Raw genomic sequence first — 24,646 nt, 5'->3', positions numbered from 1 at the left:
GTCTGTGTTTAAGTGGGTTTGTGTGTCTATGTCTTTGTGTGTTTGGGTGGGTGGTTGCGTTTGAATCTATGTCAGTATGTACGGGTGGTTGTGTGTTTGTGGATGCGTGATATTTGGTGTGTCTATGTGTGTTTGGGCGAGTGACTGTGTGTATGTATCTGTGCATTTGCTTGGGTGGTTGTGTGTTTGTCTATAAGTGTTTGGGCGAGTGGTTGTGTCTATGTCTGTGTGTTTGAGTGGGTGATTGTGTGTGTGTGGTTGTTGGGCGAGAGGTTGTGTTTGGGCGAGTGATTGTGTGTATCTGTCTGTGTTTAAGAGTGCTTGTGTCTATGTTTGTGTGTTTGAGTGGGTGGTTGTGTGTGTGTGTGTGTGGTTGTTGGACGGGAGGTTGTGTGTCTGTGTGTGTATGTGTGTGTGTGTGTGTATGGGATTGTGTGTGGCTGTGTTTTGGCGAGTGATTGTGTGTATCTGTCTGTGTTTAAGTGGGTTTGTGTGTGAATGTCTTTGTGTGTTTGGGGGGTGGTTGTGTTTGAATCTATGTGTGTATGTACGAGTGGTTGTGTGTTTGTGTGTGCATGATTTTGTGTGTGTCTCTGTGTGTTTGCTTGGGTGGTTGTGTGTTTGTCTATAAGTGTTTGGGCGAGTGGTTGTGTCTATGTCTGTGTGTTTGAGTGGGTGATTGTGTGTGTGTGGTTGTTGGGCGAGAGGTTGTGTTTGGGCGAGTGATTGTGTGTATCTGTCTGTGTTTAAGAGTGCTTGTGTCTATGTTTGTGTGTTTGAGTGGGTGGTTGTGTGTGTGTGTGTGTGGTTGTTGGACGGGAGGTTGTGTGTCTGTGTGTATGTGTGTGTGTGTGTGTGTATGGGATTGTGTGTGGCTGTGTTTTGGCGAGTGATTGTGTGTATCTGTCTGTGTTTAAGTGGGTTTGTGTGTGAATGTCTTTGTGTGTTTGGGGGGTGGTTGTGTTTGAATCTATGTGTGTATGTACGAGTGGTTGTGTGTTTGTGTGTGCATGATTTTGTGTGTGTCTCTGTGTGTTTGCTTGGGTGGTTGTGTGTTTGTCTATAAGTGTTTGGGCGAGTGGTTGTGTCTATGTCTGTGTGTTTGAGTGGGTGATTGTGTGTGTGTGGTTGTTGGGCGAGAGGTTGTGTTTGGGCGAGTGATTGTGTGTATCTGTCTGTGTTTAAGAGTGCTTGTGTCTATGTTTGTGTGTTTGAGTGGGTGGTTGTGTGTGTGTGTGTGTGTGTGGTTGTTGGACGGGAGGTTGTGTGTCTGTGTGTATGTGTGTGTGTGTGTGTGTATGGGATTGTGTGTGGCTGTGTTTTGGCGAGTGATTGTGTGTATCTGTCTGTGTTTAAGTGGGTTTGTGTGTGTATGTCTTTGTGTGTTTGGGGGGTGGTTGTGTTTGAATCTATGTGTGTATGTACGAGTGGTTGTCTGTTTGTGTGTGCGTGATTTTGTGTGTGTCTCTGTGTGTTTGCTTGGGTGGTTGTGTGTTTGTCTGTAAGTGTTTGGGCGAGTGGTTGTGTCTATGTCTGTGTGTTGGGTGGTTGATTGTGTGTGTTTGGTTGTTGGGCGGGAGGTTGTGTGTGTGTATGGGATTGTGTTTGGCTGTGTGTGTTTGGCGAGTGATTGTGTGTATCTGTCTGTGTTTAAGTGGGTTTGTGTGTGTATGTCTTTGTGTGTTTGGGGGGTGGTTGTGTTTGAATCTATGTGTGTATGTACGAGTGGTTGTGTGTTTGTGTGTGCGTGATTTTGTGTGTGTCTCTGTGTGTTTGCTTGGGTGGTTGTGTGTTTGTCTATAAGTGTTTGGGCGAGCGGTTGTGTCTATGTCTGTGTGTTTGGTTGTTGGGCGGGAGGTTGTGTGTGTGTATGGGATTGTGTGTGGCTGTGTTTGGGCGAGTGTTTGTGTGTATCTGTCTGTGTTTGAGCAGATGGGTGTGTATGTCTTTGTGTGTTTGGGTGGGTGGTTGTGTTTGAATCTATGTGTGTATGTACGAGTGGTTGTGTGTTTGTGGGTGCGTGATTTTGTGTGTTTGGGCAAGTGACTAAGTCTATAAGTGTTTGGGTGAGTGGTTGTGTCTATGTCTGTGTGTTTGGGTGGGTAATTGTGTGTGTGGTTGTTGGACGGGAGGTTGTGTTTTTCTGTGTGTGTTTTGGGTGGTTGTGTTTGTGTAGGTGATTGTATCTCTGTGTGTGTTTGTGGGGATGAACATTAACTACACTTACTCCGGCAGATTGTTACAGGTTATTGATCTTCAGCATGTGCTTAGCTAAACGTGTATGTGTGTTTGTATCTGCGTTCAGCAGTGGTGTGATTTTTAAAGACGGTCAGTCATCCACATAAATAGCTTTATTCTTTAGCCTTCCTTCACATTTCTGGTCCATCACAAATAAAAAAAAAGTATTTTTATAAAAATAATAAAAAAGATATTCATTGCTGTTCTGAAATGAGAAATTGTTGACGCAAGGAAACATAAAGATACCGTTGTGTTAAAATGCCATCTGCTTATGAATTTTTGCATCTGAGCTTTAGATGTTTAGATATTTCTCACATGAAATGCGAGTATGAAATCATTTTAAAGGTGCTTTAAAGGATTTTTTTATGTGCACAAACATTCATGTAGAGGAATGATATTCATCCAAAAACGACCAATGGACGTATGTTGAGACATTTGTGATAGTAATGGGGGGTGATGAGTAATGAGGATGAGAGGAAGTGATACAAGGCTGTTTCTCGGATGCTTGTGGAATTTTCTCACTGCCAGCTCTTCTCCGAGTGACGCTACCGCTCCCTTTATCAGCCAATGCCGTATATGTAATACATATTCATGCCTGTCTATGCATCAGTGGGTCTGAGAGCTAAACACACATGCATACACACAACATAAGAAGTTAAACACTTCTGAATGATTCAGCTAAATTATCCCAAAGCTCACGTTTTCAAAATTCCCACGCATACCAGCTTCGGACGTAAGAAATGTGGATAAATCCCTGCCATTGTTTCATGACCCACGGGTCTTTTAAACCCATTGTAATTATGCAAATGGAATAATTGGACCGTTTCCTCAAATTCCTGGCCAGCCGAGACAGATTATTGATCAACATGGAAGAGAAAGGCAGAGGATGATGAATTAAAATAGGGACCTATAAACAGCGAGTCTTCACTGCACTTTGTGAATAAAGGAAACACCGTCTATACTGGGAAGCTATGCTCCTGTAGCAATTGGTTGAGCATTGTCATGGGTTCGATTCCTAAACTGTCCGAAAAATGGTCACAAAATGTTCCCAAACTGTCATTGGGGCAGTACCCCTTAAAAGGGTCCTATTATGTACCATTTATGTGCAGATATGTATACATTTAGCATCAATGTACCTTTCAGGTGCTAATATGCACTATTTGGTACCAAATTGTTCCTTTAAAGGTACTAATATGATCTCTTTAGATGCAAAACTGTACTTTTTGTAAGGGTACCGCCTCAGTGACAGCTAGAGACTTTTTTGATCCTTTTATCTGACAGTGTAAGAAACACAAAGTAATACAATTTATAGCCGTAATGCACTATGCAATAAACTTGCTCTGAATAAAAGCGTTTGCCAAATGCAAAAAGGCGACAGCAAACAGAGCTGCAGAAATAGTTAATTCAATGTTTAATGTTTTATATATTTATATATATATATATATACTTGCATCTTGTGTTTGTTGTGCGTATCTGAGCGTGTATCTTTTGTATTTAGCCATTTTTTTGATGAATGGTCGGATGTTTTTGATTTTGTGTGCGTTTGCAGTTGTGCGTGAATGTGCGTGTTTAAGGAGTTTAAATTAATTTGCTAATGTGCCTGCGGTAAAGGCAAATGAACATCTAAAGCTACATTCAAATCTTTAAGAGTTAATGAGCTCAGACGGAGAAGCCTATTAGCAGTCAAAAAGGGACAAATAGCCACATCTGCCACATTTTATTTATTGCACTGTAAATAAAATAAGTTAAACAATTTCAACTTGTTTTCAGGGTATGTCAACGTATCACACGATAAAACCTAAAATAGGTTGAATAGACTTGCATAACCAAGTTGTTTTATCTTCATGCTGCATTTGCCAGATTCGATGTCTAAGCTCTTATCTATCCGTAATCCGTATACTGTAACCAGATATTTTTATATGTTTTTTTTTTTATATTTCATATTAGCAGTTAAACACCAAAATAAAGAAATATGGACATTTATTTTCCCCAAATAAAAGTGTGATTTGTACCATATTCTTGTTATGAAAATAATGTCAAATCTTTAAGGGACACTCCACTTTTAAAATGTGCTCATTTTCCAGGTCCCCTAGAGCTAGACATTGTATGTTTACCGTTTTGGAATCCATTCGGCTGATCTCTGGGTCTGGCGGTACTACTTTTAGCATAGCTTAGCACAATCCACTGAATCTGATTAGACCATTAGCATCGCGCTCAAAAAGGACTTTGCTGCCATAACATGGTTGCAGGAGGCGCAATAATATTTTAAGCGGTGCCCAAAAATAGTCCCCAGCTATTAAAAGCTACCAAAGGGACTATTTTCGGGCAGTGCGTAATATCACTACGCCTGCTGCAGCCATGTTACGGCAGCAAAATCCTTGATTATTACGCCAGATTGAGAGTAAAGTTCCTAGCCATATTGGCCTAGAAAATCACAACTTTTAATTTTCTGTCGGCCTTAGAACACAATGTAACTACAGAATAGTCAAGTTTTAAATAGGAAAAATATTGAAACTCTTTGGTTATTTTTGAGCGCTATGCTAATGGTCTAATCAGATTCAATGGATTATGCTAAGCTATGCTAAAAGTGGTACCGCCAAACCCGGAGATCAGCTGAATTGATTCCAAAACGGTAAAAATCAAAGGTTTAACTCTAAGGGAGCTGGAAAATGAGCATATTTTCAAATAGGTGGAGTGTCCCTTTAATGATCATAAAATAGACTTTTAGGGTAATATTCATGTGACATTAGGGTGGCCATTCGTGCCAGTTCCGCCGGACACGTCCCGAACATGTTTTCGGGGTCGTTCTCCTGAAGTCGCGTTGCTCGACCGCATATGTCATCAAGGTTTAATATTTCGGGTTTAATTTCAGAAAAGCAACCGTTACATTTCGAGGTAAGAATGAAACTACAATGATTGTATATCTTAAAAGAAATAAATCTTAATTTTCTAATGTATTTTAAATGAACTTTAAATTTGAAATGTGAGAACCTCGATGACGTATGCGGTCGAGCAACGCGACTTCCGGAGAACGAACCCGAAAACATGTTTGGGACGTGTCCGGCGGAACTGGCACGAATGGCCACCCTATGTGACATACACATGTTTTGCTCTTGTGTTTTAACAGGCACATTACAAATGCAGGTGATGATTGCGAAACATAGTTTATCTATGCGAGAATGAGAATGTGTGTATGATGTCTGTGAATGTGTCTCTATATGTTCAGATGTTCAGAATACATAATTGGCAGAAGTGCTCAGCTCCAGCCCAAAAAACAGCATTTCTTATATAAGACAGTGCCCATTGATCTGGAAATAAGAGATGCTGGCAGAAGCCAGCTCAACCCTGTCTGCAAACAACAATGCACCCTGGTGGTCATGACTATGTACTACAACACCATGTTTGCAAATAAATTAACTGCACTGAAAGTCAGAGTACATGTGTTTGAAGGTCTTTTCAGGTGTTTATACACTGTTAGAAAATGGTGAAAAATGTACCCCAGCTGTCACTGGTGGGCGGTACCCTTCGATTTGATATTGTATCCACTTATGAGATATGCACTTACAGTATTCTGCATGCAAAATGGCCAATTATCAAATTATCCTTATATATGTCTCATTATTATTCAAATAATTTGCATAACAAAGTCAATTTTTGCTTTCTGCCATTGCTTAGTTCATATTTTCCTGTGTTGTTTTGATGCTTTTCATTTTTTTTCTGTTTTGTTGCACACCGCAATCATGCAGCACCTGATGGACGCCAGGAGAACAAAGGTTTGTTGTCATGTTTGCCACTATTGGCGTGTGCAGAACATGGTATCACACTCAGCGTGAAGTGTTTCCTTAATCGTAACACAACCACATTCTCTGATCCCTGGGTTTTGATCTTATGGGTTCCCTTGGGTGTTGTTTTTATCTATTGATCTGATCTATGTAAAATGCAACAGTAGCCTTGCTTTTGTAGGCATTTTTAGTGTTCCTCTAAAGAAGAGGTGCCCAAACTAGGTGCAAACAATGACATTTAATTTGGCCCCTCATGCCGTAATGTGCACTGCAAAAAATAATTTTCAAGAAAAAAATTCTTAGTATTTTTGTCTTATTTTCAGTAAAAATATCTATAAATTCTTAAAGCCTTCTTGGGCTTAACTTCTATACGTTACATTAGTAATACGTTTGCTTATAATGTTGATTTATAGCCGTAGCAAATTTAACTGCTTGTGCTATCGTTTATTATGTTGTGCTATCTGTCGATTTTCTGTGCTTTTCACTGCATCTATTATGTAAAGCTGCTTTGATACAATTACCAAATTGTGAAAAGCGCTATATAAATAAAATTGAATTGAATTGAATTGAAATAAAGATGATTTTTCTTGATGAGCAAAAAGACCCAAGAAAATAAGTCTAGTTTTTAGACTAAAAATATAAAATGTGAGTGATTTTGTGCATAAAACAAGAAAAAAAATCTTGAATTTTTCTTTAATTTAGTGTTTAAGAAACATTTTTTACAATTTTTTTGCTTACCCCATAGGCAGATTTGTTTTTTTGCTTGTTTTATGCACAGGGTTACTTGAATTTGATATTTTTGGTCTAAAAACTAGATTTATTTTCTTTTTGTTTTGCTCGTCAAGAAAAGGCATTTTGATTTGAGAATTTTTGGATATTTTTTACTGAAAACAAGACAAAAATACTAAGAAAATGTTTTCTTGACAATCATTTTTTGCAGTGTAAGAACAGGAAAAAGGATAAACGTCAAAAAATGACTTTCTTACTTAGTACTTTTGTCTTGTTTTCAGTAAAAATATGTAAAAATTCTTAAATTAAGATGTAATTTCTTGATGAGCAAAATGACCTAGGAAAATAAGTCTAGTTTTTAGACCAAAAATGTAAACTTTAAGTAAAGTGCTTAAAACAAGCAAAAAATCTGCCAATGGAATTTTTTTTTTATTGAAATAACTTTACGTTTTTCATAAACACCTAATTCAAGAAATGTTTTTTATTCCATTGGCAGATTTGCTTTGACTGTTTTAAGCACAAATTTGCTTACATTTATTAAATTTTTTGTCTAAAAACTAGGCTTATTTTCTTGGGTAATTTTGCTCATCAGGAAAATACACCTTAATTTAAGATTTTTTAAAATATTTTTACTGAAAACAAGACAAAAATACTAAGTAAGAAAGTCTTTTTTTGCAGTGTGTTCATATTACCAATTAAACATTTTCTAAAATGTAAATTTTTTGTTTTATTTGTACATAACAAAAATGTAAATTGAATGCAAGAAATTAAAGCAATTTTTTAATGTATATGCATTCTTAAAGGTGTATAGCATGCATCACGAAACTCAATGAACTCGGGTACTATAGGCTAATACACTGCAAAAAATGACTTTCTTGTCTTGTTTTCAGTAGAAAATCAAAAAATTCTTAAATTACAATGCTTTCTCTTGATGAGCAAAACAACCTAAGAAAGCAAGTCTAGTTTTAAGACCAAAAATATAAAATTTAAGTGATTTTGTGCATAAAACAAGCAAAAAAATCTGCCAATGGGGTAAGCAAAATTTTCTTGAATTTAGTGTTTAAGAAAAATGTTCAAGATTTTTTTTGCTTACAATGCAAAAAATGACTTTCTTACTTAGTATTTTTGTCTTGTTTCCAGTAGAAATATCTAAAAATTGTTAAATCAAGATGTATTTTCTTAATGAGCAAAATGACCTAAGAAAATAATACTAGTTTTTAGACAAAAAATATACAATTCAAGTGAATTCGTGCCCAAAACAAGCAAAATTATCTGCCAATGGGGTGAGAAAATTTTACTTGAATTAAGTGTTTAAGAAAATAGAAATCTTATTTCACAATTTTTTTTCTCACCCCAGTGGCAGTTAATTTTGCTTGTTTTAAGGACAATTTCACTTAAATTGTTTATTGTTTGTCTTAAAACTAGACTTATTTACCTGGGTCATTTTGTTAATCAAGAAAAAGCATCTTAATTTAAGAATTTTTAGATATTTCTACTGAAAACAAGACAAAAATACTAAGTAAGAAAGTCATTTTTTGCAGTGTACCCCATTGGCAGATTTTTTTGCTTGTTTTATGCACAAAATCACTTAAATTTGATATTTTTGATCTAAAACTAGACTTATTTTCTTGGGTCGTTTTGCTCACCAAGAAAAAGCATCTTAATTTAAGAATTTTTAGATATTTCTACTGAAAACAAGACCAAAATAATTTTTTTTCTGGAAAATCATTTTTTTGCAGTGAACACAGCAACATTTACCTAGTCAGGTTTGATTTTTAGCTTTGGAAAGGTTTGGGCACCCCTGATCTAAAGGCTTTACCAAAGACTTCTCACATCTAAGCGTTAAAACTAAACTGACAGGTTTCAAGATATATACAGATATGATACAACATTACAACATTTGATTTGGCTGGTTTGAGCTGATTTTCTTTCATTCTCCATTATTATTTGCTAGTCTGATGTATTTCATCATAATTCAGTTTGAAGTAAAACAATTTTTCGATATTTTTTGAGAAACAAAAGCGTATAAGTTTGTGGCTTGTACATTTTATAGATTATCACTAAAATAAAGTCTTGATTTTGAATGGGATTGAAATATTTCTAAAACTTTACTGTTGTGCTCTGTTACCTCACAGAGATTCAATAGATCAGATCATTATTTAAAGACATCATCAATAAGAAACATTTTTCCTTTTATGCTCTATGTTTCTTCAAATGCTGGCTCTATGTGTAGCCAAGTCTTTCTTTTCTTAACCTAGACAGCATGCCTGTGTGATATTTAACTGAACCCAATTCTTCTGTCAAAATTGTCAGTTTTGGTTGCGATAACACAATATAGTGTAATGATCTGAATTTCCTGAGATGAGTGTGGGTTATTTGATCTAGTTTCATTTGTGTAATGGGCCCATGTACTCTCTCACTCCGCCAAAGGCACTATATGTGCCACATAGGCTAGAAAACGCTATTATCGTTCAACTATTTCTGGCACCGTTCGGTCATTAACCTTATTAAAGAGTTATTAGTTAGTGTTTCCTCAAGAGAAATAGCCGTATCCTTTCCTGACTCTTTCCTCTCCTAGAATAGACCTCACTGTCATTTACTGCTGATCCTTCATTTGGATTCATTTACGGAAATAAGATTTAGTTACATTGAATTTCACTATTCCATAATTTCTCACATCTTGATCTCATTCATAATTAGCAGGCGATTTATTTTAAAGGTCATCAGCTTTTCCACCAGTCATTAAAGGGATAGTTCACCCAAAACTATAAATTCTGTCATCATTTACTCACCCTCACGTTGTTATGAAGAGTTTCTTTATTCTGTTGAACACAAATTAAGTTATTTTGATAAATTATGCAGCACACAGTTGACAGCACCCATTGACTTACATAGTAGGAAAAATACTATGGTAAAGTTAAAGAGTGCCATTTATATTTTGTTAAATAATGGTAAGCACACATTGTAGATGGCACCCATTGACTTCCATAGTAAGAAAAGATATAATCGCATTAATGAGTGCCATCAATATTTTGTTAAATAATGGTAAGCACACATAGTAACTGGCACCCATTGACTTCTATAGTAGGAAAAGATACAATGGAAATTAATGGGTGCCATCAATATTTTGACAAATAATGGTAAGCACACAGTTGATGGCACCTACTGACTTCCATAGTAGGAAAAAATACTATGGAAGTTAATGGGTGCCATCTATATTTTGTGAACTAATGGTAAGCACACATAGTAACTGGCACCCATTGACTTCCATAGTAGGAAAGATACAATGCAAATTAATGGGTGCCATCAGTATTTTGATAAATAATGGTAAGCACACAGTTGAAGGCACCTACTGACTTCCATAATAGGAAAAAATACTATGGAAGTTAATGGGTGCCAGCTATATTTTGTTAAATAATAGTAAGCACATATAGTACATGGCACCTATTGACTTTTATAGTAGGAAAAGATACAATGAAAGTTAAAAATAGTAAATAATGGTAAGCACACAGTTGAAGGCACCTACTGACATCCATAGTAGGAAAAAATACTATGGAAGTTAATGGGTGCCATTTATATTTTATAAAATAATAGTAAGCACATATAGTACATGGCACCTATTGACTTCCATAGTTGGAAAAAATACTACCAGAATTTTGATAAATAATGGTAACCGCACAGTTGACGACACCCATTGACTTCCATAGTAGGAAAAAATACAGTGAAAGTTAATGGGTGCCATGTATATTTTTATACAAAAAGGTAAGCACACAGTTGAGCACACCCATTGTTGACCACACCGACACCCTATAGTAGGAAAAATACTACCATCATTTTGGTAATTAATGAAAACCGCACAGTTGATGGCACCTACTGACTTCCATAGTAGGGAAAAATACTATAGAAGTTAATGGGTGCCATCTATATTTTGTTAAATAATGGTAACCACACAGTTGACGACACCCATTGACTTCCATAGTAGGAAAAAATACAGTGAAAGTTAATGGGTGCCATGTATATTTTTATACAAAAAGGTAAGCACGCAGTTGACCACACCCATTGTTGACCACACCCACACCATATAGTAGGAAAAATACTACCAGCATTTTGATAAATAATGGAAACCGCACAGTTGATGGCACCTACTGACTTCCATAGTAGGAAAAAATACTATGGAAGTTAATGGGTGCCATCTATATTTTGTTAAATAATGGTAAGCACATATAGTAGATGGCACCTATTGACTTCCATAGTAGAAAAAATACTACCGTAATTTTGATAAATAATAGAAACCGCACAGTTGATGGCACCCATGTACTTCCACAGTATTTTTTTTCTACTAAGAAAGTGCACCTTCAGTGGATGCCATCAACTTTTTCCCTTATTTTATTTCCTACTATGGAAGTCAGTGGGTGCCGTCACTATCATTATCTCATTGTAATGAAATTAAAGGGTCCATTCACCTAATATAGTTGTGTATGGTTTTGGAGTGACATAATTGCAAAAAAATGATGACAACATTTATTTTGGGTGATGTATTCCTTTAGACATCAAATATTTTTCTGATTGAAATAAATGTTGAGTGAGAAAGTGAGACTATTTGGTGACGTTGGAACTTGCACATGGTTAGAACATGGTGTAATATCTTTATCCACAAAAAGATCACAGTGGGGTCTATATGAGCTCTTCTTCCAGATCTAGCTTGATTTCCTGATCTTCAAACATATTGTGAATGTGTCTAGATGAGAACTGAGATCCTAAAGACATGTTTCTATCTGCTTTGGTTCTCCTACTGCAGCACCTCCAGCTGACCATCCAGGCTCTGCAGGATGAGCTTCGAACCCAACGCGACCTCAATCATCTCCTCCAACAGGAGAGCGGGTCACGGGCCGGCCCTGGCGAGCACTTCACCACCATCGAGCTGACGGAGGAGAACTTTCGTAGGCTCCAAGCCGAACACGACCGGCAGGCCAAGGAGCTCTTTCTGTTGAGAAAGACCTTGGAAGAGATGGAGCTGAGGATCGAGACGCAGAAGCAGACGTTGGGAGCCAGAGATGAGTCCATTAAGAAGCTGTTGGAGATGTTACAGAGTAAAGGTCTGCCGCCAGCATCAGGGAGGGCTTCAGATGAGGAGGAACAGGAGAGAGCCAGACGCATCGCTGAGGCTGAAGCTCAGCTGGGCCATCTAGAGGTGATATTAGACCAGAAGGAGAAGGAAAACCTTCATCTGAGAGAGGTACATATGTGTCTTTACACCAACAGATTGGTTGTGAAGGGAATTTTCTGATGTATTTAATAATAAGCACAAGTAGTGACAACAATGAAATGTAATGATTTAATGTGAAGCACATTAATTAATTTATAAAATTACTTAAACCATCTCCCACTCATTTCGTAATAAACTAATGAACATAAACATGTCACAAAGAAAAAAATCTTTGAATTGCAGTCAAGTGTATTGGACAGCTACAGTACTTTCTTCATCACAGCACAAGGTGTCAGCACAGGGCAGGATAGCACAGGACACACGCTTTATTCAATGAGCTATAGAGGAGGAGTGACTGAATGAAACTCAACCCAGGAGTTGAGACGAGTTTGAGATTAGCGCTGTCATGATTATGAAATATGAAAATGCAATCAAAATAAACTCACTATACCAGAACAGGCCTTAAATAGTAGCCAATCCTTCTAAGGGCATATTAGTATTGGACCAAATGCCTGTAGTGTCTGCAAAAAAATTGGAATTCCTGTTTTGGAAATACCTGGCAGTTATTACTACTTATTAAAGTTTGGCAGCATTTCTTTAAATGCTGTTTTTTCCACTCTATTGAATGGCTTCGCAATGTATCGCGTTACACTGTCGTTTATACAGGCGCTGCAGCTCCCCCTTGTGTTTTTTAAAGAGATGTGCAATAATTGCGGTGATCTGAACAATCGCAATGAGAAGATTATTCATTCATTGTGACAGCCCTAATTGAGACAAGAAAACAATTTAAAGGAACGGTATGTAGGATTGTGGCCAAAACTGGTATTGCAATAACAAAACTTGTGGCCAAAACTGGTACTGCAATCACCCAACTGGTGGCCAATACACAAAATGACAACATAAACATCAGTTGAGGGCTGCAACTCCACTTTTTAAATGACAATATCCTGGCCGGACCACTGTTGTCAGTGATATAAGTATTTGAAATGAAAATTATTTCTTAATGTCTAGTGACATATCAGGGCCATTTTATGATTACTTGATATAAATTTCTTACATACTGTTCCTTTAATGTACAGAGTTTTGAAGATGAACGATCAAGCTAGCCGCGACATAAACGTACACCCTTTTTACTATATGTACAGTGTTCTGCAGTGATCTTTATCATCTCTAAACAACGTGCTATTATTTGTTGCATTTTAAACATTTTATAAAATTGCATATAATATTAATGATAATGCATAGGTGGAAAACTGATAAAACGGGCATTGACACGATGGGCATTTGACATTTACGTAGACCTCCAATTCAATCCCAATTTTATTTATTTATTTATTTATACAGCACAGTTAATTACAACATTCGTTGATCAATGTGCATCAGCAAATTATCAAATAAACAACACAAAACAAACAATATGAAACGAATACAGAATAAAAAAGATGACCTTAAAATCAAGAAAAATCTCAGCACTTATACACTGCAAAAAATTATTTTTAAGAAAAACAATTCTTAGTATTTTTCTCTTGTTTTCAGTAAAAAAATCTAAAGATTCTTAAATTAAGATGCTTTTTCTTGATGAACAAAACGACCCAAGAAAATAAGTCTAGTTTTTAGACCAAAAATAAAAAATTTAAGTGATTTTGTGCATAAAACAAGCAAAAAAAAATCTGCCAATGTGGTAAGCAAATTTTTCTTGAATTTTTCTTGATTTTACTGTTTAAGAAAAATGTTCAAGATTTTTTTGCTTACCCCATTGGCAGATTTTTTTGCTTGTTTTATGCACAAAATCACTTTAGATTAGATATTTTTGGTCTAAATACTAGACTTATTTTCCTAGGTCGTTTTGTTCATCAAGAAAAAGCATCTTTATTTAAGAATTTTTAGATTTTTTTACTGAAAACAAAAATATTAAGAAATATTTTTCTTGAAAATCATTTTTTGCAGTGTATGCTTTGAAAATAAAAACGTTTTAAATCTGGACTACAGAGAAGGAGCTTGTCTTACGGAAAGTGGTAAGGCGTTCCAGTGCCTGGGGGCAGCAATACAGAAGGCACGATCACCCCTACTCTTAAGCCTCGGCTTAAGAGGGATAAGAAATAGGGCCAGGTTGGAAGACCGAAGGGATTTGGTAGGTTGATGCTCAGTCAGTAACTCAGAGAGATAAGTTGGGGCAAAACCTTTTAAAGATTTGTAGACAAGTAACAGAATTTTAAAATCTGCAAGTGGAAAAGAGCTGTCTGGCTTATCCCAAAATAAAGCAGTGTTCGAATTGAGGGGGAGGGGGCTGTGGGGGAACCCTAGCTAAGCCCCACCCCCAGGTCAAGCCCTGTGATTATAGGGTCGCTGGGATTTCACAAAGTAAGATGTGATCCTGGATCAACAATTTAATCAAAGAAACCCCAAATTAGCCTTAACTCAAACTCTAACTATTTCTACCCCTCAGATTCGTGATAAATAGTTTGAGAAGTTTTTAACTCATTCACCGCCAGCCTTTTTGAAAAAAGTTGCCCATCTGCATTTTTGTGATTTTAACAAAAGTTTCACAAAATTCCTTGCAGGAAAAATTATCTTCTATAAATATATAAACATACAAATATATAAAATTAAAGAACACACCCTCTGCTTTCAAACAAGCAATAAACAAACAAACAAACAAACAAAATGGGGAAAAAACGTTTCATTATATATTTACTTTTTCCACTTAATTTAACCACTGAAATATGGATATTTCTCTTCAAAAATACAACATTTTGAGCAAAAAACTTAAAAAAAATTGTGTTTTTGTAAAGGAATTTATGTTAGAGATCAGACTCAGAATGACTATCAAACATAAAGGCAGTTAAAATCAATCATTAAATCTTTTTAATTTCTGTTTTTGATAAATTCGTTCTGGTGCCATCTAGTGGATAAGTACACTTTCACTTTGAAATTCGTCCAGAAAGGCATATTTATTAGTTAAATATTAACACATAATTGACGAGATAACTCGTCAATGGCGGTGAATGAGTTAAAAGCCCCTTTTCCAATCCTATACTAACAATCTTGAGAGTTTAGATTTATTTCAAACAGAAATCTTTTGGATTAGTTTATTGCGAAATTTGGACAAATAATGGACAGTATCGCTTTGTGGCAGCAAAGCAGTTTTTAAATTCATGTAGTATTTTTAATTTTGTGCTTTATCGTTGTCCTCAGACAAAATAGGACCCTGCATGGGGAAACTCAGCAGGGCTATAAAAGCTTTCCTCGAATAGTGCTCATCTTGACTAAAAAAACTTCTATTTGCAAAGTATGATTTAAACCAATCTAGAGCTATGCTTCGTAGACCAACGCAATGTTCTCATAATCAGTAAGAAGAGTATGATCAAAACTAGTACAGATGAAAACTCCCCATGTGCTTGATGTTCATGTAACTGCTATGGGATTGTTTTTGCCATGTAAGGTTTTTTTTAGACAGAGAAATAATTCAGGAACAATTCTTATGAAACAGCATGAAGTTAAGTGTTTTTCTATGGTAAGAGTCAGATGCAATTAAAAAAAGAAAAACAGCATATGACCTCTGAGTCATCTGAGATAAACTTGAGGAGACCAAGCCAGCATCCGCAGATCACTTTTAATTTTAAAGAAAACAATAAGATGAAATTAAAAAAAGAAAAAGAAAAGATACTGTACTGTCGCTGATTCATGTTTCATTGTTTGTTTATTTTCTCATTTTATTTTTTTATTGAATTCTTCTAGGAGCTTCACAGAAGGAACCAGCTTCATCCAGACCCTGGCAAAACTAAAGCCCTTCAGACTATCATAGAGATGAAGGTAAACAAATAAAGTACCTTTCAAAAGTTTGGAAAAACTTGACAGAAACGTTTTTTGTTTAAATATTTGAAATTACTTTGGACAAAAATATAGTTGTGCCAAACATATTCTTTTTTTTTATTAACTAAAATTAAATTTAAAGTCCCCTTATAATCGATCATTTTATCACTTAAAACTCATCTTTAAGAGCATATGTAAAAGTTTTTCCTGTGACAGTAATTTCTTCATGCTTTAAAAACAGCTTGAATGTAACTCTACACCCTTGCCTCATTTAGTATACACGGATCAATAAATATGCAAATTAGTCCCCACCTCCACTCAGTCGCTCAGCTCGGACCATAGATATGAATATGCATATTAATCCCCACCTCTACTTAATTGCACAGCTCGGACCATAGCTATAAATATATGCAAATTAGTCCACACCTCTACTTAATTACACAGCTCGGACCACAGTTATGAATATGCAAATGAGTCCACACCTCTACTTAATTGCACAGCTCGGACCATAGATATAAATATGCAAATGAATCCTCAACTCTACTTAATTGCACAGCTCGGACCATAGATATAAATATGCAAATGAGTCCACAACTCTACTTAATTGCACAGCTCGGACCATATATATGAATATGCAAATGAGTCCACAACTCTACTTAATTACACTGCTCGGACCACAGTTATGAATATGCAAATTAGTCCACACCTCTACTTAATTGCACAGCTCGGACCATAGATATAAATATGCAAATGAGTCCTCAACTCTACTTAATTGCACAGCTCGGACCATATATATGAATATGCAAATGAGTCCACAACTCTACTTAATTGCACAGCTAGGACCATAGATATGAATATGCATATTAGTCCACAACTCTACTTAATTGTACAGCTCAGACCATAGATATGAATATGCATATTAATCCCCACCTCTACTTAATTGCACAGCTCGCACCATAGCTATAAATATATGCAAATTAGTCCACAACTCTACTTAATTGCACAGCTCGGACCATAGATATGATTATGCAAATTAGTCCACAACTCTACTTAATTACACTGCTCGGACCACAGTTAAGAATATGCAAATTAGTCCACACCTCTACTTAATTGCACAGCTCGGACCATATATATGAATATGCAAATGAGTCCACAACTCTACTTAATTGCACAGCTCGGACCATAGATGTAAATATATGCAAATGAGTCCACAACTCTACTTAATTGCACAGCTCAGACCATAGATATAAATATATGAAAATTAGTCCACACCTCTACTTAATTGTACAGGTCGGACCATAGATATAAATATATGCAAATTAGTCCACACCTCTACTTAATTGCACAGCTCGGACCATAGATATGATTATGCAAATGAGTCCACAACTCTACTTAATTACACTGCTCTGATCACAGTTATGAATATGCAAATTAGTCCACACCTCTACTTAATTGCACAGCTCGGACCATATATATGAATATGCAAATGAGTCCACAACTCTACTTAATTGTACAACTCAGACCATACATATGAATATGCATATTAATCCCCACCTCTACTTAATTGCACAGCTCGGACCATAGATGTAAATATATGCAAATGAGTCCACAACTCTACTTAATTGCACAGCTCAGACCATAGATATAAATATATGCAAATTAGTCCACACCTCTACTTAATTGTACAGGTCGGACCATAGATATAAATATATGCTAATTAGTCCACAACTCTACTTAATTGTACAGGTCGGATCATAGATATAAATATATGCAAATTAGTGCACACCTCTACTTAATTGCACAGCTTGGACCATAGATATAAATATATGCAAATTAATCCCCACCTCTACTTAATTGCACAGCTCAGACCATAGATATAAATATATGCATATAATCCCCACCTCTACTTACTTGCCTATAAATAAAAAATAATTACGTTCAATTGTTCATTTTTTAAAAAAAGTTTCATTTTAGCTAGCAATTTGCTGCTATAAAAACGGGGCGTATCGTTATGATTGGTGTGGTTGAATTGGGCATGCGAGCGTTTGTGCGGAAGTTCAATACTGCGGCTCCGCCTCTGGCTCAACGGCGATTCCTTCTGTGCATGCCCTGGCTCCAAACTCCACAAACACATGGCAGCTCCCATGGTTGGACATTTTTGCTTTCAATTCATTACAATGGAAGGAAGCGACGTCGCGTTGTCCATCTATTTTTACAGTCTATGGCTTGGACCATAGATATGAATATGCAAATTATTCACCACCTCTACTTAATAGCATAGCTCGGACCATAGTTATGAATATGCAAATTAGTTTCTGCCTCTACTTAATTGCACAGCTCAAACTATAGATATAAATATATATGCAAATTAGTCCCCACCTCTACTTAATTGCACAGCTCGGACCATAGATTTGAATATGCTAATTACTCACCACCTCTACTTAATTGCAAAGCTCGGACTATAGATATGAACATGCAAATTAGTCCCTTTCAACTTTTTTTCAACTTTCGACCTGGTACTGTATACTAAAATCTAAATATTCACATATGTCATTTTTATATATTTTTCCTTATGCATCGCTTTAATAACAGTGTGTTTAATGAATATACTGTTACGTTAGGTTTTATATATATGCTATGCTCTGGTTTAGGAAAAACAATAATGCAAAGACTAAATGACAAACAGAAAATGGATGAGACAGAGGAGTGAAGCGCCGCAGCATGCTGTTTAATGACTGAATGAAACAGTAAGTGGGTTTGTGCACTCAGGAGCAGACAGAGACTCCTGCCAGCAAAAGCATTACACACCGCTCTAAAAATAACACATGACCTCATGCGATGCACGCACACGCCCCTCGAGTCCTCTCTGATTGGAGCTCAGTCTTACCCAGAGTTCATTGCTGTGGCCATGTGACACAAAAGCACAAAGATAAACTCTCATTCAAAGTGCAGTGCACGTCTTAACTTCTGTATCTTGGCAGGGCCATCTGAGTTCTGCCTTTTTATTCCACCCGAAGTGATGCTGAAAAAGCTTTGTGTTCGCTTTCCCTATCCACCAGTTTTTGAACCTTTAGCATCACTCGCACTGTTCTGTCTCTCTATTGGTTGAGCAGCGATGCTAATACCGGTGCCATGGGAACAGGTGGAGTTGTTTACATCGCAGACAGCTCAGATACAGGCGTGGGAGAGGATGACAAAGGCAGAGAGAAATGTGATCTGTTTGCTTTTGCAATGAAGATGGATTTTGTCTTGCATATAACGTTACATAGGTATAACATTACATCCTTTTGTTTCTCAAAAAAATAGGTAGACGGTATTGCACAGTTATTAAACTGTTTGGGGCTTAAAAAATTGATAATATTTGGACTTGTTGTGCATGGAGGAAATAGCATGTTCGCTTTCAAAGGCCTTGCGTGAAAAGGGTGCCTATCGATGTCTATGAAAGAAAAAGAGCGAGTGAGCAAGAGAGAGAGAGAGAACAAATGGGAAGGGCGGGTTACCGGAGAAAGCTTGCAAGAAGCAACCCGCAAACATTCTCCTACAGTACGTCTGAATAGGAGATGGACCATAGCTAATGCCAAAGACATTGTATTATTTATTTAAAACGCAAAGTGGAAGAAGCTTCAACTCTCGTCCTTGCAGTCAACGGGTTGAGGAAAAAGAAGCACACACACACACGCGGCACTGTGTCCCACAGCATCTTTCGGTGGTCCGGATGTGTGCTCACTACTACCAAATGGTGATTAGTTGCTGATGCATTAGCATGAGAGAGACAGATCCTGCTCTGCCTATGCAGCAGTATTGCAGCTACTCGCTCGCATTGCTGCAAGACATCGCAATTTGACACATCTTGTCTGTTTGTTGCCGATGTGGTTTGGGAATCTTCCATTTTTGGAGTAGCCCCAAACTTATCTTATAAGGTTAAGATGATGGAGCATGGCGGGGCTAATTTTTCCACTAAATTTTTTGTCCAGGACACCAAAATCGCATCCCTGGAGCGCAACATTCGGGACCTGGAGGATGAGATTCATATGTTGAAGGCGAATGGATTGCTGAACACCGAGGATAGAGAGGAGGAGATCAAACAGATGGAGGTCTACAAGAACCACTCCAAGTTCATGAAGTCCAAGGTAAAGTCACTTTTTTTGTCAACTTGCACTCGCAGACACAGAAATACTCATATGCACATTGTTAGCTATGCATTTAGAGATGTGTTTGCATCTGTTGCTTTGGATAAAATTGTCTGCTGAATGCATAAATGAAAACTGTTATTGTATCTAAAATGTTTTTATAGTTGAATTATTATTGGTGGTAGATAATGTTCATCTTTTGGTGCCATCCTGGCAAGCAATAGCTGGTATTTTACCATCTAGGTTAAATATATGCATGTCGTTTTTGATCAAATAACTTATGAGATGTATGATACCATCATGTAAGCAAATCAACAGTGATTGGTGTTTGGTTTTATTTATTTTATTGCATTTATTTTTGGGCTATGGTTAGTCTATTAAACTTTCACTGATAGCCCAGATTTGCCTTTCATCTGGAATGTGTTTGGACGGCTCTTAGACGTTTTTTTTAAATGCAAAATTGCTTGCTGGGATATTTTTCTGGAAGTGTGTGATTTCATAGCATTTACGAATTTTATTTTATCGATAACATTTCATTTGTTTCAATTCCCTTTGAGTGGCTTTAATGGCTTCTCTTTCACTATCATGTACACTATTTGAAGAATAATAAAGAGCATCTTAATGAAAAAGAAGAAGAAGAAGAATCATGGCTGTCTTAGTGTCTGAGTGATGATGATAGATTTGCTGAGTAATGCTCGAAACAGCAGTATTGTAAAATAGGAACTGTGTAATAATTTTTCACGGCAGTCCCTACAGTATGTTCTGTCAAATCACATCAGTTTTTTACTTTGTTATCATTTCTTACCTAGCATACTATCTCATTTTTAAATACTTTTTGCATGCTGCTGTGTACTGTTTTGGGAATATTTAAGTGTATAATTTTACATATGAATAAACCAGTCCATGCACCAGAATTGGTATATGCTACAGCACATTTTGATTTCAGAAAATTAAAAAAAAATTAACAAATGAGGAAATATTACGTGGTTCTGTAGCTCAGTTGGTATAGCATTGTGTTAGCAGAGCAAAGGGTTGTGGGTTTGATCCCCAGAGACCACACACAATCCCCATTAACACAGCACTTTGGTCCCAGAAAATTTCCGTAAAATTTTCGTTAAAATTGGCAAAGAGGCTTCTGTGTGTATACAAACATGTCCCGTAATGTCTCGTAAATCCTGATCGCTCTCTTAAAGAGGACCTAGTAACATTGTCGTAAAATTTACGGAAATTATTCTGTGTGAATAAATAGGCAGATAAGGGGCATGCCGAAAGTAAATGCGTATCATCGCAACAAGAAGTTATGGTTCAGCTCTTTGAAACAGGGATTTAAAACCAGAGATCATGGAGCTCATCACTATCTGCGCTGAAGCTGAGATCATTCACCAGCATCACAGAACGTGCTCATGATCTTGTCATAAACAAAAATGTACACGATATCTTGAGCGAAATCACGGATAATTAGCAAACTTAAGATGCTGTGGAAAAACCTACCAAGTGCAGGACTTTAAATACGTCACGTTTGTACGAGATTTTTACGTATGTGTGTGAAAACACGCACAGATTCCAAAAATCATTGGCAGTGTGAATGAGCCAAAAATCCCAGACAAATCCAGGATGCATTTTCCGTGTAATTTACGTAATCGTTGTGTAAAAAGGGCTATAATGACTGTAAGTCTCTTTGGATAAAAGTGTCAAATGCATAAATGTAAGCTCCTTAACCATGCACAGATGCATACTGCATAAGTTTATTGTGTAAGCTTTTGAATGATGGTTATGTTTTTCTTTTTTTTGCATGCAGTGTAAGACACATAGCTTGTGAATTCAGAAAAATTGTTTGTTGGAATTCATATCTGATATGATATTAATGTTTTTTTTATGATTTGCACCGTCTATTCAACTGCTGTAGGGTGATTTTAATGACTTGTTTATTGATTTAAAAGTTTCACATTTCTCTGAATACCTTTACACTGCATTTTGTTAGTTGTGTAGTGGAGTTAGAGTTTTCTGTGCATGTGTGTATTTTAGTACAATGTCTTTATAGATCTTGATGCCTAATTCCAATTTGTTAATTATCTTTTAACTCTTTCCCCCATCGTTTTAAAAAAAAAGTTGCCAGCCAGCGGCAGCATTTTTAATGATTTTTACAAAAGTTTAATGCCTTCCAGAAAATGTTCTTCTTTAAATATAAAACATACAATATATCAAATGAAAGAACAGACCTCCGAAAAAACAAATTTCATCCTACTTTCATTAGTTCTCTTTAATCCCCTTTTAAATATGGGTAGGTTTCTTCAAAAATACCATATTTTGAGCAAAAAGCTGAGATAACTGTGTTTTTGTAACAGACTTTTGATAGAGATCAGTTTCTGTGTGATCCTCAAAACATACACAGAGTTCTTACTGGGTTGAATCTGGGTTTTATAAGTTGGATAAGAGCTCCACCTGGTGAATAATAGCGGAAATAGGGATTGTCGGAAAAACTCGTCATTGGCAGGGAAGCGTTTTCTACATTTACACTAAACACTTGACGAAACAATTCAAGGTAGACATACTGAACCGAAACAGCTTAAAACACAAAGAAAGTAAAACGTCAAGATACACAATGGACACTGATGAAATTATTATACAATATTTAAATACAAGATTATACCACTTTATACCTGTAACAACGAAGGCATGAAACTTCATTACTCCAATAAATGGAGCCATTGCACTGCTAATAAGAGTCATGTAATTGCGGGTGGTGTCCACCTAAGTTGACGTTATTTGTCAAGCTCACTTTTTCAAAGAATTACAATACATTTTGATACGGAATTTACGATATCTCTGCTAACATTGCAGACGCGAATGCTTGTTTTCGATTCATATCCGATTAATTTCCACATATGAATGAGGCTTGAAATCAAACAGAGAATACCGTAATTTACACGTTGTTTACACGTTCGTGGTTCATATCCGACCTGTACCACATGAGAGGAAAATCACTTGTAAATGTGGCCTAAGTCAGCCAAAGAGGTTGTAATATTTATTAAAATATTTGTAATATATTGTGATTTATATTGTAATATTTATTGAACTTATTTTATCAATATGGCTGATCTATAATAAATTGGATTAAGCAGTCTGTCTTCTATGTGAGGACTTTTTTGATTGTTGCTTTGTTAAACGTTACACTATTCCAAAAAAATGCAATCATATTGCGTAAACCTTTATGTGCTAAAACTTACACAAAAAATATTGCCATTAAAAATACAAATAAAACTAAAAATCAACAACAACAACAAAAAATAAACTTCTCTGACATTTCTGTTCTCTGTTTCTTCTTCTTTCTCTGTGTTTTTCAGATTGACCAGCTAAAACAGGAACTCTCCAAAAAAGAGTCTGAGCTTTTGGCTCTCCAAACAAAGCTGGAAACTCTGAATAACCAAAACTCTGACTGTAAACAGCACATCGAAGTGCTTAAAGAATCTCTCACTGCCAAAGAGCAACGTGCTGCCATCTTACAAACTGAGGTGATGCTTCATCTGTCTATCTATCTGTCTTTCTGTCTGACTCTACATTGTCTTTATGATCTAAAACCTAAATACTGTCTTTGTTTGGTGTGTTTGTGTTGTGTTGTGTTGGTTAGGTGGACGCTCTTAGACTGCGACTGGAGGAGAAAGAGTCGTTCCTCAATAAGAAGACGAAGCAACTGCAGGATCTTACAGAAGAGAAGGGGACGCTGGCTGGGGAGATCAGAGACATAAAAGACATGCTGGAGGTCAAAGAACGCAAGATTAATGTCCTACAAAAGAAGGTAAACACTAAACTCAAGAGGTTACATTAAAAGTTTAACTCTCCTTGCCAGCTTTTTTTATTTTATTTGTCAGCCAGCATTTTTTAAGATTTTCACAAAAGTTTAATGTCTTCCAGAAAAATTTTCTTCTTTAAATATATAAACATACAAAAGAACAGACCCTTTGCTTTAAAACAAACAAACTAAAAATGTTTATCCTATTTTCACTTTGTATCAGTAGTTTATCACTTTTTTTATAATAGTTTCTTAAAAAAAAATGTGAGCAAAAAGTTGAGATAACTGCATCTTTGTAAAGGACTTTTGTCAGAGATCAGATTCAGAACGATGATCTCAAAACATACATTTTTTACAGTTTTTGGATCAGTGGATGCTTTAGTGTTTTATAAGTTGGGTAAGAGCACCACCTAGTGGATAATATCAGAAATATGGATTATTGTAAAAACTTGTCAATGGCATTGAAGCGTTTTCTCTTAAAGTCGCCATGAAAATAAAATGAAAAACTAATTTTCTTTGGAATATTGTGGTATTTTTTCTGTGATCTTCATTATTTTTTTTAATGGCCCTCATAATCTTTAATCAAAAACCCAAATCTCATCCCCTCCTCAAAACAATCTCTCTTTACTTCCGGTTATATGGTATGGCAAGTGGGCGGGGTCCGGGGAAGCTTGCTGCGATTAGCAATTAGCAACACGACCCAACTTCAAACGATCCAATCAGATTTCAATAGACAAATTCAAATCCAGCCCTGCCGTATTTCATATCATAAGCCGGTTTCACTCAGATATACGTTACCCCAGGGAAAATTAGGCAATCGATACTTCCGTTTCATGGCGACTTTAATTAACAAGATAACTCGTGAGGGGCTGGGAAAGAGTTAAAAGTGTTATCATTTGAAATTTTAGAAATATTTGCCATCAATATAGGCAAGCAGGCACTAGTTTCTTAAGGAGAG

The 24,646-nt window shown here is 36.3% G+C and overlaps 1 protein-coding gene across 8 annotated transcripts in view; it reads left to right on the top strand.

The window, feature by feature from the left end:
- erc2 (ELKS/RAB6-interacting/CAST family member 2) overlaps window positions 1-24,646 on the top strand; it is a 72,796-nt gene that overhangs the window by 20,013 nt on the left and 28,137 nt on the right. For 6 of the 8 annotated variants that reach the window (XM_073876305.1, XM_073876302.1, XM_073876303.1 and 3 more), the window contains exons 3-8: window positions 5,985-6,011; window positions 11,548-11,985; window positions 15,694-15,768; window positions 19,743-19,898; window positions 23,243-23,410; window positions 23,527-23,694. In XM_073876305.1, coding sequence (XP_073732406.1) covers window positions 5,985-6,011; window positions 11,548-11,985; window positions 15,694-15,768; window positions 19,743-19,898; window positions 23,243-23,410; window positions 23,527-23,694 — 1,032 coding nt within the window. The remainder of the gene's footprint in view (window positions 1-5,984; window positions 6,012-11,547; window positions 11,986-15,693; window positions 15,769-19,742; window positions 19,899-23,242; window positions 23,411-23,526; window positions 23,695-24,646) is intronic. The other 2 variants (XM_073876307.1, XM_073876304.1) reach the window with 1 other exon arrangement.

Source organism: Misgurnus anguillicaudatus, chromosome 14, assembly GCF_027580225.2.
Source record: "Misgurnus anguillicaudatus chromosome 14, ASM2758022v2, whole genome shotgun sequence".
Lineage (NCBI taxonomy): Eukaryota > Metazoa > Chordata > Actinopteri > Cypriniformes > Cobitidae > Misgurnus > Misgurnus anguillicaudatus.
This window is presented reverse-complemented; position numbering and strand designations above follow the sequence as displayed.